Source organism: Mus caroli, chromosome 11, assembly GCF_900094665.2.
Source record: "Mus caroli chromosome 11, CAROLI_EIJ_v1.1, whole genome shotgun sequence".
Lineage (NCBI taxonomy): Eukaryota > Metazoa > Chordata > Mammalia > Rodentia > Muridae > Mus > Mus caroli.
Genome location: NC_034580.1, coordinates 2,548,558 through 2,560,203, shown reverse-complemented (window position 1 = coordinate 2,560,203; position 11,646 = coordinate 2,548,558). Strand labels below are relative to the sequence as shown.

The 11,646-nt window shown below is 48.4% G+C and overlaps 1 protein-coding gene across 2 annotated transcripts; it reads left to right on the top strand.

Moving 5' to 3' along the window:
* Nucleotides 1-275: 275 nt before the first annotated feature.
* Nucleotides 276-3,179, top strand: Mrps24 (mitochondrial ribosomal protein S24). Of its 2 annotated transcripts, none has more exons than XM_029483239.1 (4): nt 276-326; nt 416-484; nt 562-673; nt 2,771-3,179. In XM_029483239.1, exons 1-4 carry the CDS (start codon nt 309-311, stop codon nt 3,052-3,054), a joined length of 483 nt encoding a protein of 160 aa, XP_029339099.1. In that variant the 5' UTR covers nt 276-308; the 3' UTR covers nt 3,055-3,179. The 2 variants fall into 2 exon arrangements, with proteins under 2 accessions (XP_029339099.1, XP_021034132.1); XM_021178473.2 differs by having other exon boundaries at nt 276-347.
* The last annotated feature ends 8,467 nt before the right edge of the window (nt 3,180-11,646 follow it).

Below are 11,646 nucleotides of genomic sequence, written 5' to 3'. Positions count from 1 at the left end.
AGGCTGAAATTCAGAGATCCACCTGCCTCGGCCACCCGAGTGCGGGGATTAAAGGCGTGCGCCACCATGTCCAGCTACACCCCAGTTTTATATCACCAAATTTCGCATTTAAAAGCCAACACCAGGTCCGACCAAGGACTAGTTGACAGTATCAGGGAAAAATGCAGGACGTCCCACACTCCGGCCCACGCCACGCCCTCTCCCTGGCCCCCGCCCCGCCCCCCGCCCGCGTTCCCGTTAGTTCCTGCTCTGACGCCCCGCCTTCCTGCGGCTGCGCACTGACGCGTCCCGGGTCGCGCCGGCCCAAGATGGCGTGGTCCGCGTCCGTGCGCGGGCTAGCGCAGCGGGTGAGTGGGCCGCGGGCGGGAGGGCTGGGGCGCCATCCGGTGTCCGCTCACTCCCCGCCTCTCCGCAGGTGCTGGCCTGCAACCGGGAGCTGCCTGGCGCCTGGCGCACCCTGCACACCTCCGCGGTCTGCGCCAAGGTGAGTGCGGCGGCCGGGTCTGGGGGCCGCGAGGGCGGCTGGGCTGGGTCTCCCTGTGACCGCACCTCCGCTCCTAGAACCGGGCGGCGCGAGTCCGCGTGGCCAAGGGGAACAAGCCGGTGAGCTACGAGGAGGCGCACGCCCCGCACTACATCGCACACCGAAAGGGCTGGCTGTCGCTGCACACAGGTGAGGGCGCCTGGGAAGGACTGCCACCCTGGTGGCACGGGCCACTCTTGAGCGTACTCTTCAAGGCAAAGAGCCGAACTTTTGGGTGGGAGGCCGGGCGTGACGGCGAACGCGCTCGGGAGGCCGATCTTGAGTTTAAGGCCAGGTAAGGTTACTTAGTGAGACCCTGTCACATTTAGTTAGGGGACTGGAAAGATTGCTAAAGTGCTGTGCCGCTCTAGCATGAGGGTGCAGCCTAGCTCCTAAATGAGCACTTAGTGGGCCTCGAACCACAGCTCGAGGGGTGTGAGGGTGAAGGAGATATTTGGTCCTTGGGGGGGTCACTGGCCAGCCAGTCTTGGAAGAGCAGCTGTTTTGCCAAAAAATAAACGAGCAGCAAATAGCGATAGAGGAAACACATTGGCTGTTAACCCCTGGTCTTCTCCATGCGTCTGTCAAGGGAGCAAGCCTGCACACACACTGTACACCTTACCAACAACAGAACATATGAGTGACGGGCATAATCAGATGTTGAAAGAAAGGAATTCTCGCATATTGAAAGAAGTTTGAATATTTCTTGCTAAAGTCTCATTTGAGCCTCCATAGAACAGTATTTGCATGCTTACAATCAAGGTTTGACAGTGCTTTGGCAAGCCATAATTTGCAGATGTGTAATAGTCTGGAGGCGATGCGGTAGTGAGGTCTACATAGAGTCCTAGACCTGGAAGAGTGTGCCCTATATAATGTGGTGTTCACCAAAGTACAAAACTGCAGGAATGTGCTACAGTCATCATGGCTCACAGAACCCGTATTTTTAGGCTTTTATTGTTTTCTCCCCCTACTTCCAATTTTGTATTTTTCTTGTTCATTTCCATTTCAGTATGCATGGTGTGTGTGTATACGTATGGACGTGTTGTTTGTCTGAGTTAGTTCTCTCCTACCATATAGGGCCCGGGATCAAGCAAGCGCTCTTGCCTTCTGAACCATCTTTAAGAGAGTGTGGCAGTGCACCTCAGGCTGCCCTGGAACTCTCATTTTTCTCAGTGCTGCGAGGATAAGTGTGCACCACGTCACCCGCCTGTCTCAGTGATGCTGGAATTATTGTCCATCCACATTTAAATATGCATGCTCACGTGTGAGTGCAGGTGTCCGTGTATGACTGCCTTAGGCCAGTCCTTGCCTTCATCTTGCTTGAAACAGGGTCTCTTTCTTGTCACCACCTTTGTGTGCCAGGGTAGTTGGCATACAAACGTCTGGAGATTGTCCTGCCTCTGGCTGCATCTCACAGTAGGAGCATGGGGGTTGCAGATGCTGTTGCCCACTGTCGTGAGTTCTGGGCATCCAGGTTCAGGCCCTTCTCATGTTTGGAGACAGTACACCCACCCCGCTATCTGCTCAACCCCTCAACCCTTGCATATTCTTACAATTTATTTGATTAAAATTTATCTGTTACCTCCAAGTCATTCAAGGTCATTCAGGGAGGTGGGCAGAATAAGGTCCACAGCCCCCAGCTGAGGTAGAACAAGCTTATATTGTAAAATGTGCCCTTTTGGAAGTTTAGAGCCGTATTTCAATCGTTACTGTGCCTTTGTGTTGGGGACGTGGCACTTTGTGTGGTCCTGGGATGCTGTCCAGTGTCTGTGAGCTCAAGAAGACTGACCTGCTTATGGAGAAAGTTTTGTTAATCTTTCCTTGGGCCTGAGTTATGACTCATATTAATGAGTCAGCCTTATACATTAGCAGTGCCTTTAAAGAGAAGGACATCTCTCTGTCATCTCCACCTGTCATCTTGTGGCTGACTGGTGTGTGCCCCTGCTTCTGGCTTTTGTGTGAGTGTGCGAGGAGCTGAGGACTGAGGGTTGTATGAGATGACTTCATGGGTGAGTGCAGGAGGACTCAAAGGCAGCTACAACACGGGAAGCAAATCTGGCTTCCAAGGTGTGCTTCGGGGTTGAACCAAGATTGGCAGACGTTTACACCTGCTAAGCCATCTCGCCATCCCTGCGCTTTGGATTTTAGAATGTTTTCCTATTCTGTTAGAGTGCCCGGGCCTGTTCCATGTCAGGTCTGGAGTCTGCACAGCTCCCTTGGCTGACGCTTGTGTGGTGTCCTCTTTAGGTAACCTGGATGGAGAAGATCATGCTGCAGAGAGAACCCTGGAGGATGTTTTCCTTCGAAAGTTTATGATGGGCACCTTTCCCGGCTGCCTGGCTGACCAGATTGTTCTAAAGCGCCGGGCCAACCAAGTGGACATCTGTGCCCTGGTCCTCAGGCAGCTGCCTGCACACAAATTCTACTTCCTTGTGGGCTACAGTGAGACTCTGTTGTCACACTTTTACAAGTGTCCTGTGCGACTCCACCTGCAAACTGTGCCCTCCAAGGTTGTGTACAAGTACATATAAAAAGTGTGCTTTTCTCCAGCAGAGCCTGCAAGGCCACAGAGGTGGAGACCAAATGCCTGCTCTCTGAGGTGGAGGCGTCAGCTCCAAGCTGCTGTTGAATAAAACCCTGATCATGTTTTGTCCCTCTCGGTCTCTCTTTTTTTTTTTTTTTTTTTTTTGCTTTTCAAGACAGGGTTTCTCTCTATAGCCCTGGCTGTCCTGGAACTCACTTTGTAGACTAGGCTGGCCTCGAACTGAACTCAGAAATCCACCTGCCTCTGCCTCCCGAGTGCTGGGATTAAAGGCATGCCCTACCACTGCCCGGCCCCTCTCAGTCTCTTTTAAAGATTTTATTTTTAATTATGTGTGAGTGGGTGTGTCTGTGGGTGGGTCTGTGTGTGTGTGTGCACATGAGTAGAAGGCATTGGATATTCCTGGAGCTGGAGTTACAGGTTTGTAAATGAGTTAAACATTCAACAGGAAATCAATGGTGGAAATACCTTAAGAAAATGGGGAGGTGGGGGGTGGGGAGCTGGGCAGTGGTGGTGCACACCTTTAATCCCAGCACTCAGGAGGCAGAGGCAGGTGGATTTCTGAGTTCAAGGCCAGCCTGGACTATAGAGTGATTTCTAGAACAGCCAGGGCTACACAGAGAAATCCTGTCTTGAAAAAACAAACAAACAAAAAAAGGAAATGGGTGCTGGAGAGCTGGCTCAGCCGTTAAGAGCACTTACTGCTCTTCCAGAGGTCCTGAGTTCAATTCTCAGCAACCACATGGTGGCTCACAACCATCTGTAATGGGATCTGATGCCCTTTTCTGGTGTGTCTGAGGACAGTTAGAGTGTACTCATATAAAATAAGTCAATCTTTAAAAAAAGGAAAAATAGGAAGTGCTGAGCCTGGCCCTGCAGTGCTGTACAGGTAGGGGGGGACTGCACTTTGAGGCTGGCCTAGGTTAAGTAGCAAGTTCCAGGCTGTACAGCAAGGCTCTATCAGAAAAATCAACAAAATATTGGTCAGTACTTATTACACAAGGGCTGAATTGATGGCTCGCCATTAAGAGCATTTGTTGCTTTTTTATTAAGGACCAGGGTTCAGTTCCCACCACTCACAAGGCACCTCACAATCATCTGTAACTAGTTCCAGGGAATCCAGTGCCCCCTCTGGCCTCTGCAGGTACTTTGTCACATGGTAAATAAACATACACATAGGTAAAACACAAAGCTTTAAAAATTTAAGGATAAGACAGGATACTATGAATAATTTATATCAACATTTTTCAGCACAGATAAAACAGGGTAATTCCTGCCACGGACTGGACTCAGTTGGTCCTTCAACTTGTGGGGGGACCAGGATACCCATTCAGGTGAGCAAGGAGTTGGAGGATGACAAAATAGACACGGACACCAGAGAGAGAGTGCTGTATCTGATTGTAATTTCTCAAAGGGAACGCCAGACTTACAATACAGAAGAAAAACAAGAAAGCTAGGCGATATTTCAGCCAAGGTACATTGAGATGCATAATGGTTCTTTACACAAAACAAAGAGAATGCATACAATAAAAAGCTGACAGGAGCCAGGCAGTGTTTACAACGGAGATAGGAATAGCCCTATCTAAAGTCAGCTATTCACAGGAGCCAGGTGAAAGGTCTGATGCAATGTTAGTGAATTGTTAAACCCACCAGCTGGGGTCCCTTAGTAAATACCTACTTAGGCTGTTCCTCTGGGCCTAGTGAAAAATATGCACCAGGGAGTCCCGTTCTACTAACCCTTTCACAAATAATACAACACTTCCCCCTAAAACCACAACCCACCTGCTTACTACTCTTATGTAATGTAGGCTGCCATTCACTTCTGCAGTGGGAATTCTAAGTTTACTATTTTGAACTAGCTCCTATCCGGCAAACTGAGATGTCTGATTACTGACTGTCAACACTGGGGCATTCCGTCTGGATGAATAACATTCTTACGTAATTCCAAGCCCAGGACTGCCTAGGACATTGGTGAAGGCCAGGAAGTAAAGTTCAATTTGATTTAGGTATTAGTAAAATCATTTCTTAGAGGCACCTACAATAAAACAATACTGAAAGAAAGCACACGGATCCATTCACCGACTAACGCAGGGACAGGTTTGGAGCATCTGTGCCAAGATTCCAGGAGACTGAGTTTCCTTGACTATCCAAGCTTTTGGCCTTGTCACGCAGTCTTTACTGGAGTGGGTGTGGCAATTTCCCTAAAAGGCAGAATATCCAAATACAAGATAGAGACTCAAAACCAAACATGTCTATGATAAAAAATTTAAAGTATCTTAAGACATTTGTATTTTACACATTCGTTTTGCCTGTGTGCATTGGAATAAGTGTGTTCTTGTTGGGGGAAATGACACTATTAGGCCCCAAGTGGAGGCTTTCTGGGAGCTGCTGATCTTCAGTCGAACTTGGAAGCCTGAAGAGAGATGGGTCTGATGTCAGTGAAGGAATGCAACAGGATAGGTGGTGTGCTTGTCCATAGTGACACTACTAGGAGGTATGTCCTTTTTAGAATAGGTGTGTTCTTGTTGGAGGAAGTGTGTCACTATGGGAGTGGACTTTGGGGTCCTATGCTCCAGCTCCACTCAGTGTGGAAGAGACCTTCCTCTTGGCTGTCTGCAGAAGAGCCAGTCAAGAACTCTCAGGTTCTTTTCCAGCAGCCTATATGCCTGGACGCTGCCATGCTTCCTGCCATCATGATAATGGACTGACCCTCTGAAACTAGCCAGCTCCAAGTAAATGTTTGCCTTTATAAAAGTTGCCTTGGTCGTGGTGTCTCCTCACAGCATTGAAGCCCTAAGGCACAGTCTCAAAACTCTATTATTAATATGCAGGACATTATGGATTTACACATTTTCAGTAGCATTTATAGAACCACCTCTGGTAACAAATACAGTAATTATGAGTAATCATACGATTCAGAGTATACAGTGCTTATCTTGAATCCTTTCTGGCTAAAACCAGGCTGCTTCTGTGATAAGATGTTGAACAAATATCTACAAAACACTGTAATCTGCCCATGCTTTCTTGAAGAACTTTATAAACACACATACAAAAGTGAGGTGGCTCACATTGTGTGTTCAATTGCTTCTCCAGGCAGGGAGTTAACCCACAGTCCTGATCAGGACTAGGCCAGGAATCAACTAAAAGGCACCTGTGAGGGATTTTCTTGATCATATTACTTGAAGTGGGGAGACCCCCACCCCCAAATGTGGGTGGCACCTTTCTGTGGCAATCCAGATAGGAGTGAGAAGAAGGACACTTGGCTGATTGCCTATTTGCCCTCATTCTCATTGGCAAGCACACCTACCCTGTTGCGTTCCGTCACTGATACTGGACCCATTTCTTCAGGCTTCTAAGGGTGAACGAAGATCAGCAGCTCCCAGAAAGCCTCCACTTGGGGCCTCTGCCCACATTGTAACTACCAAGGCATGTCCTCATGGACTGAGCTACCAAGGCATGTCCTCATGGACTGAGCTACCAAGGCATGTCCTCATGGACTGAGCTACCAAGGCANATGGACTGAGCTACCAAGGCATGTCCTCATGGACTGAGCTACCAAGGCATGTCCTCATGGACTGAGCTACCAAGGCATGTCCTCATGGACTGAGCAGCTACTAGATCCTTGGCCTTTCTGGTGTGAGGCAGCCATTGTTGGACCTCCCAGACCACACTGAATTAATCCAATCGAGATTTGTTCTAGGGGTTCTGCTCCTCTAGAAAACTCCGGCTAATAAATACAAGGATGTTTCCCGATACTTCTACACAGTCTTTGGGATGTTGGTGCAAAGAGATGCACAGCTAATACTGTACACCATAGGTGCCCACTGAGTGGTTTCAGGGGAGTCAAACATGGATTTGAATTCATAATAAACTGATGTGGGAATTCAAAATTCCTTTCTTTGCTAAGAGAGATGTACAAGAGGGGAGATGATCAATATGGTGAGTTTATGCTGAGGATGACACTGCTGTAGATCGGCAGAAGGACAAGCTAAACTGAAACCTGGAAGCACTCGGTAGTAATAAAGAAGGAAGTCCTGATGTGGGCATAACTTTTAGTTTCTTGTTTTTCCTGTTGGTGGCTGATTGGTATTTGGTTTTTGGGTTTTTTTGTTTTTGTTTTTTTTCCCCCGAGACAGGGTGTCTTAGTTAGGGTTTTAGTGCTGTGAACAGACACCATGACCAAGGCAAGTCTTATAAAAATCAACATTTACTTGGGGCTGGCTTACAGGTTCAGAGGTTCAGTCCATTATCACCAAGGTGTGCAGGCTTCCCCAGCCTGAAGCAGGCTTTGACCTTGCTTCCACTAAGAAGGAGATTACCTATGGTGGAGCCTCCCGACCTAGATGGCTCTATTGTTCTGTCACCTGCCATTGCTCTCCTCCAAGACACTGCTACCTGCTGAGAGGCCCGTGAGATATTCCAGAGGCACGTCTTATCCTGCAAGTCACCTGCAGGCTGGCTCCAGACACCAAGAATGGACTGGTGGGGGTGGGGTGGGAGGGCTTCCCCCTTTATAAGCACAGTTTCTGAGTAAAATCTTGGGCCTTGATCAGTACCTTTGTCTTGACTCCATTTTCTCTCTCGACCGTCTAGTTTCTCTCTTTTCAGCCCCAGCCTGCCTCCTTGTAAGTTGCAGACCGGCATACAACAAAGGTGGGAGCATGGCAGTCTCCAGGCAGGCATGGCACAGGCAGAGCTAAGAGTTCTATGTCTTCATCCAAAGGCTGCTAGTGGAAGACTGACTTCCAGGCAACTGGGGTGAGAGTCTTAAGCCCACACCCACAGTGACACACCTATTCCAACCAGGCCACATGTCCCGATGGTGCCACTACCTGGTCCAAGAATATACAAACCATCACACAGGGTTTCTCTGTGTAGTCCTGGAACTCACTCTGTAGACCAGGCTGGCCTCAAACTCAGAAATCTGCCTGCCTCTGCCTCCCGAGTGCTGGGATTAAAGGCGTGCACCACCACCGCCTGGCTCTGATTGTGTTTTATATTGTTTTTTATTTTAAGCGTATGGGTGTTTTTGCCCCTATGCTTGTCTGTGCACTGTTGTAATTTCCAACCCCAATAAAAATACACAATCCAATTATTATAATTATAAGCTATATGCCTAGATTGGACAGATCTAGCACTGTACCATATGAGTTTTCAGTTCCCACAGAGGCCAGAGGAGGGCATTGGATCCCCTGGAACTGGAGTTAGAAGTGATTGTGAGCTGCCATGCGGGTGCTGGGAATTGAACCTGGGTCCTCTTGAAAGAGCAGTTAGCATTCTTTGCCAGGCAGCCCTCTCTTCAGCCCTGCGTTTTTTCCCCATGGGAATATGGGTGCCTTACCATTGTCCACAGTGCTGAAGATGTTTGTCCTTCCATCAACCATTAATGGTGTATAAATCCTCAGGGAGGAATAGGATGCCACAAGCTCCTACTTCTTCCCATGATGGTGTTGATAGGCCCAACCGCCAGTTCCGCGGGCTTAGGAGGGCAGCAGTCAGCCCAAGCTCTGTGCTGGGATCAGCGTCTTTCCTTCTGTTCTTACCTTCTTCCTTTCTCTTCTTTTCTTTAGTGGCTGGCGTTCTCTGAGCCGTGGAGGGAGAGGAGCAGATGCTCCATTTATGGCTAAGTTTTGGCCCATCCTTTATTCCAGAACTTTGACCAGGTTTGACCAGCTATGACCAGTCTCTGCAGCCTCTGTTGAGTGCTGCAAAGTACAAACAACCCAGCTTCTCGGACCCAGGGTGATATCTCTGATCTCTGGGACAGATGTAAACTTTCAGAAGGATGTTTAACGACATGTCCAAATTCTGCAGTAACCTCTCATGCCAAGAAATCCACTCAACTGCCCATGGTGTCCAATTGTATACTTGATTTTTTTTTTTTTCCTAGTTTTCAGTCAGGAAGCCCAAGAATTCCATGGCTGTGGCATTGTCCCCAACTCACATACACACTGGCTCAGGACTTCTCACTAGGGCTCTTCAGCTCCCACAATGCCCTACTGACAAACTCGGGTCTCCACGGATGCTACTGTTGCTCTCAGGGTTTATTCAAATGGTTTTTGATCATTGCAGATCAAGGCAGAGCGTTCCTCCACTAACATGGATGAATTATGGAAGTACTGGCAGGACTTAGTGAGTTCATGCTTAAAAAATAATTGTAAAATTCTAATTTTAGTTATGAATATGTTTGTATGTGGCTAGTCTATGTGCAGGTGCCTGAAGAAGCGTCGACCCCTGGAACGGGTTTCAGGCAGTGGGAAGTGAGTGGTAAAAGCTCCTACCAGCCTCGCACGTGGAAGCATTTCTGAATCAGCAGAGCCAGCTAGGGCCTTTACTGTTTTGGGTTTTTAGCCATGTCCTTCCCCGGGGAGACCCTGTGACCCTCTCATTCTCCCTAGATGCTGACACCACAGGATTTGCAGGATTTCATCAGGCTCTGCCCAGGAAGTCTCTATTCCCAGTTTCCAAATGAGCTGCCTGTGTGGGGCAATGGGCTGCACACAAACACCCTGGTCTCCAGTTGAGCTGAGGTCTTGAACCCCGGTGGGATCCGGTGGGTGGGTGGTGATTTCCACCTACATGGGCGTTTGATCATGTCTTCAGGATCCCTGGCTCCTGTCAAAGTTACCGCCCCCACAGCCCCGCCCCACCCCACCCCCAGGAGAGGTGTGTGACTATCAGTCATGTAGAAACAGCACCAAGCCTTCTCACATGCAAATGTTTCCCCAAAACTCTCAGTTCAAGCCAGTGAGAGGTACCTGCTGTCGAACCCTGAATCACCCCCAAAACTGTATATAAATCCTATGCAGGGAATTAAAGGTGTGCGAGAACTACTCCTTCGTCTGAGTCTTTTGTTTCCAAGAGCTGTAACACTTGGAAAGAGATCTTCTCTCCCAAAGAGCCACCTGAGGTCCTCACTCTCATGGGCCCAGCCCCACCCGACTCAGTTCAGAGCAGCTCAGAGTTACCGTGAGACCTGGAAGGCGCGGCAGAGACTTCGTCTCCCTGCCTGCACTTGCTTTCCTTCGCTGGAACCCTCAAATCAGGCCTGGACAGAGATATCCATGGAAAACTTCTGGTACCCAGGCCCACATGCCTGAACGGTTCTGAGCAACCTATAGGTGGCGCTACTGCTCTTCTGGAAAAGCAAACTGCAGCTTTAGCAGACCTCTATTAACAATAGAGAGCTACTGGACTCTGAGGCTGTGTTCTGAGTTAAAACTGTTATCTCTTGGGGCTGGAGAGTTGGCTTGAAGGGTAAAGAGCAATTCCCAGAACTCACATGGAGGTTCACCACTATCTGCAACCCCACTTCTAGATTCAAGGGACAAGGAACCCTCCCCTGACCTCCACAGGCACCAGGCACAGAGACAGTGCTCAAACATCTGTATGGGCAAAACACTCATACTCTAAATAAAAGAGAAGGAAATTGTAAGGATGACAGCAACAGCAGGATCCACATGCCAGTGACATTCCAAGTGGTCGCAGCAAGACTGGCACTCCAGGTTCTGGAATGGGGGATCACCTTTCCTGGTTCCCTCGAGGTTTCTGCAGTTGGCTGGCTTTCTGCTGAATAACTTGCCCCAGGAGCCACCAGGAAAATCGGTTGTTACCAGACTTCCCTGAGACTGTTAGGGGATGACAGTAATCAGCTGTGCCAGGACAGACAAAACAAACAAACAAACAAACAAACAAACAACAACAACTGGAACTTAAACCCTTCAAGTATCTGCAAAGTCCACCTGAAACTGGGATAAAGTCAGCGTTTGACACCGAGTGAGCGTTTGTTTTAGAATGGCGGCCTCTAGGGAGAGGAGGAAATGAGCTGATTTGGTGATCTGAGAGGATGATAGTGGCTCCTGAGCCCGTTCAGTGACAGCACTAAAGCCACTGAGGGTGGGGCATGCATGCTTTTCCCCCTTCACACTGACCTGAAGAGGAAACTTCTAGTTTCTTTGGACAGTCACTTGTGTTAAATGATGTTTTGCTGGGGCACACAGGTAAAAGGATGCTTTGCTAAAGCAAACGGGAACAGACGCCAGATGTTTAGAAAGAATATAATTATGACCCCATAGACAGTGGCAGCTTGAGTATCGGTTGGCTTTGCTTCGCCTCGGAAGTCTTTGTTGAGTATAAGCTCATATTGGTTCATCTTATATTACACTGCTTAGCTTGTGGTGACATCAAAGAGACACTCACTAAAGAACTTCTTGTGAGGTTTCGGTGGCTTCTTGCTGTTTCTTAGGCAGATTGGCCAGCCTTGAGGTTTCTTCTGAATTGAACTGCCATTGCTGATTTGTGTGTGGTCTTTGCAGAGTGCACTGGAATGCAGCTGCTGATTTGTGTTTGGTGTTGGCTGGTAGACTGGACTAAGAACAATGCAGATTGAATTTGCTCCAAAGAACTGTTTCTAAACAGGTTCACTAGAGAGGTCCATTTCCCCTGTATCCTAATATCCTTTCTTTTTTTAAAATTTTTAATATTTTTTTATTACATATTTTCCTCAATTACATTTCCAATGCTATCCCAAAAGTCCCCCATAGCGCCCCCCACTTCCCTACCCACCCATTCCCATTCTTTT

Bases quoted from the DNA above. Each gene is read 5' to 3' on its own strand.
- Mrps24 (XM_021178473.2), top strand. From the start codon at position 309: ATGGCGTGGTCCGCGTCCGTGCGCGGGCTAGCGCAGCGG. The intron at 348-415 runs GTGAGTGGGCCG...GCCTCTCCGCAG, and splicing joins TGCGCGGGCTAGCGCAGCGG to GTGCTGGCCTGCAACCGGGA. The intron at 485-561 runs GTGAGTGCGGCG...CTCCGCTCCTAG, and splicing joins CCTCCGCGGTCTGCGCCAAG to AACCGGGCGGCGCGAGTCCG.